Below are 5,000 nucleotides of genomic sequence, written 5' to 3' on the forward strand. Positions count from 1 at the left end.
TATTTTTTTTTTTTTCCAAACAGCTGACGATCGTGGTGGCGCAACTTCACGGTTCAGATCCCAAGTTCAACAGAATGTATCGTATTGCTGACGTATTTATTGCTCTCAACTTCACACTTGATCCGTAAGTTCTTTGTGAATTAGTATCTTTTCGTGTGTTGGTATCTGTTTCATCTTTCTCTGTTTCTCTTTTTTTCTCTATATCTTTTTTTTTTTCTTTTCTCTCTTTTTCTCTATATCTTTTTTTTCTTCTTTTCTCTCTTTATATTTTTTTTTTTTTTTTTATTTTTCTTTCTCTCTCCCTCTCTCTTTCTCTCTTCTTTCTCTCTCTTTCTCTCTCTCTTTCTCTCTCTCTTTCTCTCTCTCTTTCTCTCTCTCTTTCTCTCTTTCTCTTTCTCTCTCTCTCTCTCTCTCTCTCTCTCTTCTCTCTCTCTCTCTCTCTCTCTCTCTCTCTCTCTCTCTCTCTCTCTCTCTCTCCCTCCCTCCCTCCCTCCCTCCCTTTCTCTCCCTCTCTCTTTATCTCTCTCACTCACTCACTCCTTACCACTGGTAATCAAAGCAACCACTCGACTAAAAAAAAAAAAAAAAAAAAAAAAAAAAAAAAAAAAAAAAAATCTTTGTTGAAGCGGTCGTTCTAATCAATTCTTGTTCTTCTAGGAATCAACTTTTCTTTTAAGTGGCGAAGAACCAAGAAGGATGTTTGTGTCTTAACGAACAGCTTTTTCATCCCAGCTGTGTATGTGAATTATTGGGTCTCATAATCAGTGCTGTCTCTGTAATCAAGTGTCGTCTATCTCTTTCCTCCTTCTTTCTTCTTCTTTTTTTTTTTCATCTTGTTTGCTTTAATTAGAGAACGATGCTCGACCTTGTTCTTGGAGGCAGTTCGCATTTAAGCAATCGATTAGTTTGTATGTTTGTTTTTTTCCTGCTTATCTTCCGGTTTTTTTCATCCTCTTCTTCTTCTTCCTCCTCCCCCTCCTTTTCTCTTTCCATCCTCCTACTCCCTTCTCTCTTTCCATCCTCCTCCTCTTCCTCTTCCTGCTCCACCTTTCCCCTTCTCTTCCTCCTCCTCCTCCTATTTCCCCTCTCCCTTCCTCCTCCTATTTCCCCTCCTCTTCCTCCTCCTATTTCCCCTCCTCTTCCTCCTTCTATTTCCCCTCTCCCTTCCTCCTCCTGTTTCCCCTCCTCCTCCTCCTCCTATTTCCCCTCCACCTCCTCCTCTTCCTCCTCCTATTCCCCTTCTCCCTCCCTCCAACAAATCCATCACCGCCTCCTCCTCCATTCTAGGTTCATGTACGTGCTCTTCCGCCGCCACCAGCGCTGTGGGAGTCGCCACCTGAGGAAGCTGAAGGCGTACCTGTGTCCCCAGCGCCGCCACGAGTCCCCAACGCGTGCCCTGATCAACGGCTCCGTCAGGTCCTCTTCGCACAACTCCAATAATAGCACTGGTTAGTTGAGGGGGGTGGAAAGAGGGGGGGGGGGGAAGAGGGGGGGGGGGGGGCTGAGGAAAAGGGATTAGGTCTTCGTGGGATTTTTTGGGAAAAGGTGGGAACTTTTTTTTTTCTTTTTTTTTTTTAAGAATTTGCATTTTGAAGGGTTTTTTTTTTTTTTGAGAAAAGGTTTGAGACAAAAGGGATTTAAGAAATGGTGTGATTTTTTTTTCTCTCTTTTGGAGGATTTAAAAAAAAAAAAAAAAGTGTTTTGGAACTTAAAGAAAGGGGTTTAATTTATGGGATTTAAGTAAAGGTATGTTTTTTTGTGGGATTTTACAATGGGTAAACAGTAAGACTTTAAGAAAAAAAAGTTAAGACAGGGAGGTGATATAGTTGAGGATTTAAAGATAGGGCCTTAATTTTGAGAGATTTTGGGAAAAGTGATTATTTCGAAGGATTTAAGGGTAAAAGAACTAATTCGAGGGAGGGGTGGGGGGGGGGGGTCAGAAGAGGGGTGGATTTAAGGGGGTTCGAGAAAAAGGTGTAAATTATGTTGGATTTAGGAAAGAGGTCATTGGTTCAGGATTTTTGGGAGATAAAAAAAAGTCAAATTTGTAGGAATTCGATGTTTTTTCTTTCTTTCCTTTTTTCTTAAAGGTAAGAATATTTTTCTAATAGGATTTTATTAATAGATGATAGATAGAGAGAGAAAGAGAGATTTAAAAGAAACAGACAGAGAGGGAGAGAGAGATTTTATAAAATATATGACTTTTTTTTCTTTCTTTCTTTCCTTTTTATTTTTCTTAAAGGCCAATGAAGGTTTTCGAGTTTGATGCGAGGGTGAAAGTTATCTTCGTAAGGTATGTAGGATTGGTCAGGGCTTAAGATTCTAGAGACGAGGTTTAATATGTGGAAAAAAGGAATTAAATGCCTTCTTGTCGGGCGATAACCTTTTTTTTTTTTTTTTATTAAACGAGATAAACTGGAAGAGAATCTATCGAGTAACGAGGGACTGAAAATGGAAAGATATATGACTCATACTGAAATGACTGAAAAGAAGACTAAAGAAGAGATTAAGGCGGGGCTAAGTTTAAGGGGCGGGGCTAAGATGAATACGAAGGGTCTCGTCTGTGGATTGACTTGTAGGTAATTAGGTGATGCTTTTGCAGTGCGATATTGCAAGCTTCAACGGGAGTGTTTAGAAGAAAAAAAAGTTGAGCTTGACAAGAAATTAATAAATAAAAAAAAACTAGGGATAAGTGCTAAAACAAATGGGATGACACTGTAATTAGGTGATGCTTTTGCAATACGATATTGCATGCTTCTACGGGAGTCTTTCTTTAGAGAAAAAAAAGTTAAGCCTGACAAGAAACGAATAAAATAAAATCTAAAAAAGCTCTACAGTAACTGGGATGACACTATTTTCTGATAAACAAGGAGGGGGCAGGGAAATAACGACGTGTTTCAAAAAGAGGGAATGACACCCAACTCATGAAAGGGAGAAGATGAGAGAAAATTGTGCGGAACGAATACGTGGAAAGGAATCCAGAGGAAGAGAGGGAGGGGGAAAAATCAATAGGGAATGGGGAAAAGCGAGTGAAAAAAACACTAAAAAAAAAAACAAACGAATGTAGTGCGAAGGGCAATAGCGATAGAGAAGATTGATAACTTCAGAAACGGGGAGATAACGAGACCATGAAATCGTTAAGGTAATAAGACAAAGCAGGAAGGTAGTAATGCTCTGGTTGAAGGAATACGTGAATAAATAATGAATAAGAACAAGCATTAATAGAACAAGGATTAAAGTACGCATAAAAAGAAAATACAAATAGATAATACCATAGATTAAAGATAATGAGTGAACACTGAACGAAAAGGAGACATGAATGAAACCAATTACGAAATAGAGAACATTAAATAAAAATAAGGAGAGAGTACTGAATGGTCAGGAAAACACGTGAATAAAACGGAATACAGATACAGAACAGGTAAATAAAGATAATGAGAGAATACATTAACAAAAAAGGAATGGTGACCAGAAAACACATGATGAAAGAAGGGAAAGATTAAAAGGAGAGAACCGGTTCATATTGCATGCCAGTTGCATAGAATAGAATATTCAGTTTGTCATCTGAACCCTGATGCCGAGTTGGGATAAAATAGTAGTAAAAAGAAGAAGAAAAATATAAAAAGATATTTAATAAGCTTCGATTTGCCTTTAATCAACAGACAAAATCAGAATTTTAAAACGTTTTTAATTATTCTTGTTTTTGTCTTGACAGTCTTTAAAAGTAAATTATACAAATTTTCGAAAAGTCAAATTTGATAAGTCAAGTAACTTCTCCTTCTAAAACTATTTAATTAGTAAATAACCTGATATTCACTATAACATGCAAATATCCTGAATAAAACTTCGCAAAATCGATACTAATATAAAACATATTTGATAAAAAACAAACAAAAAAACAAGAATGTACATTGAAGATAAGAAAATAATACGTAACATATCCAAATTCCCGACGACATATAAATTAAAACTTTAATCTCTGGGAAGTTATATCGGATGCCTTGTAGCCTTGCCAGCGGGGAAGTTGGGCTTGATATATGGGATTTTCGGAAGGAAGTGTTACGGAGAAGTTAAAGGGCTAAAAACTGCTATAATAAAAGAGCAAAGCTGGAACTGATTATGAGGGTGATACTACTAATGCTAAAGATGATACTGAGAGAACAATAATTGTAATAGTATTAATGATAATTGCTATAGTAACGGTAATAATGATGATAGTGATAATGATATAAACAATAAAAAATACAATGACAGTGATGATGATAATAACAATAAAAATGATAATAACAGTAATGATGATAATAACAGTAATGATGATAATAACAGTAATGATGATAATAACAGTAATTATGATAATAACAATACAAATGATAATAACAGTAATGATGATAATAACAATGAAAATTATAATAACACAAACTTGAAACTCATTTCAGTCTCAAGGAACTCGTAACAGAATGTAATTTCTCACTATGATGTATAAACCAGGAAATAATCGTAACGTGATCATCATGTTACTGTGCTTCCTATACTGATGAGTGTAAAAGCGTGACGTTATAATTGTACAGTCAAAAAAGAAAAGAAAAAAACAAACACTCTCGTTTCCTTTACTTGTCAATGAGGAGCTGAGCGATATTCCACGCCACTTCGTCGATTTTTCATATTAGTTTGTGCAAAGGAGTAATGATACTTATTTTTCTGACTGTACCTTTGTATAATCTAATGTCTTTGTACGTGTGTTTGTGTTTTATAATGTTTTGGTTTAGTGTTTGTTAGCTCTGTTTTTGGTGAATACTGTGTTCATAGGTGATTAGCATCGTGTCTCTTTTTTGTACAAATTGATATATGTATAAGGGAATATGATTTAAAAATAATGATAATGTTATCACTTTATGGCGCTTTGCAGTGAATCTGAGAATTCATCTTATTCTGTTAATATCATAATATAAGGTGATTGTGCTTCATGTAAATGAATAAGTAAATGAACAATTAACTGAAAA

The 5,000-nt window shown here is 35.8% G+C and overlaps 1 protein-coding gene across 2 annotated transcripts in view; it reads left to right on the forward strand.

The window, feature by feature from the left end:
- The window catches only part of LOC125044213 (prostaglandin D2 receptor-like), a 265,124-nt gene that overhangs the window by 247,625 nt on the left and 12,499 nt on the right, over positions 1–5,000 (forward strand). For both annotated transcript variants that reach the window (XM_047640728.1, XM_047640727.1), the window contains exons 8-9: positions 24–124; positions 1,288–1,448. In XM_047640728.1, coding sequence (XP_047496684.1) covers positions 24–124; positions 1,288–1,448 — 262 coding nt within the window. The remainder of the gene's footprint in view (positions 1–23; positions 125–1,287; positions 1,449–5,000) is intronic.

This window comes from Penaeus chinensis, chromosome 35, assembly GCF_019202785.1.
Source record: "Penaeus chinensis breed Huanghai No. 1 chromosome 35, ASM1920278v2, whole genome shotgun sequence".
NCBI lineage: Eukaryota > Metazoa > Arthropoda > Malacostraca > Decapoda > Penaeidae > Penaeus > Penaeus chinensis.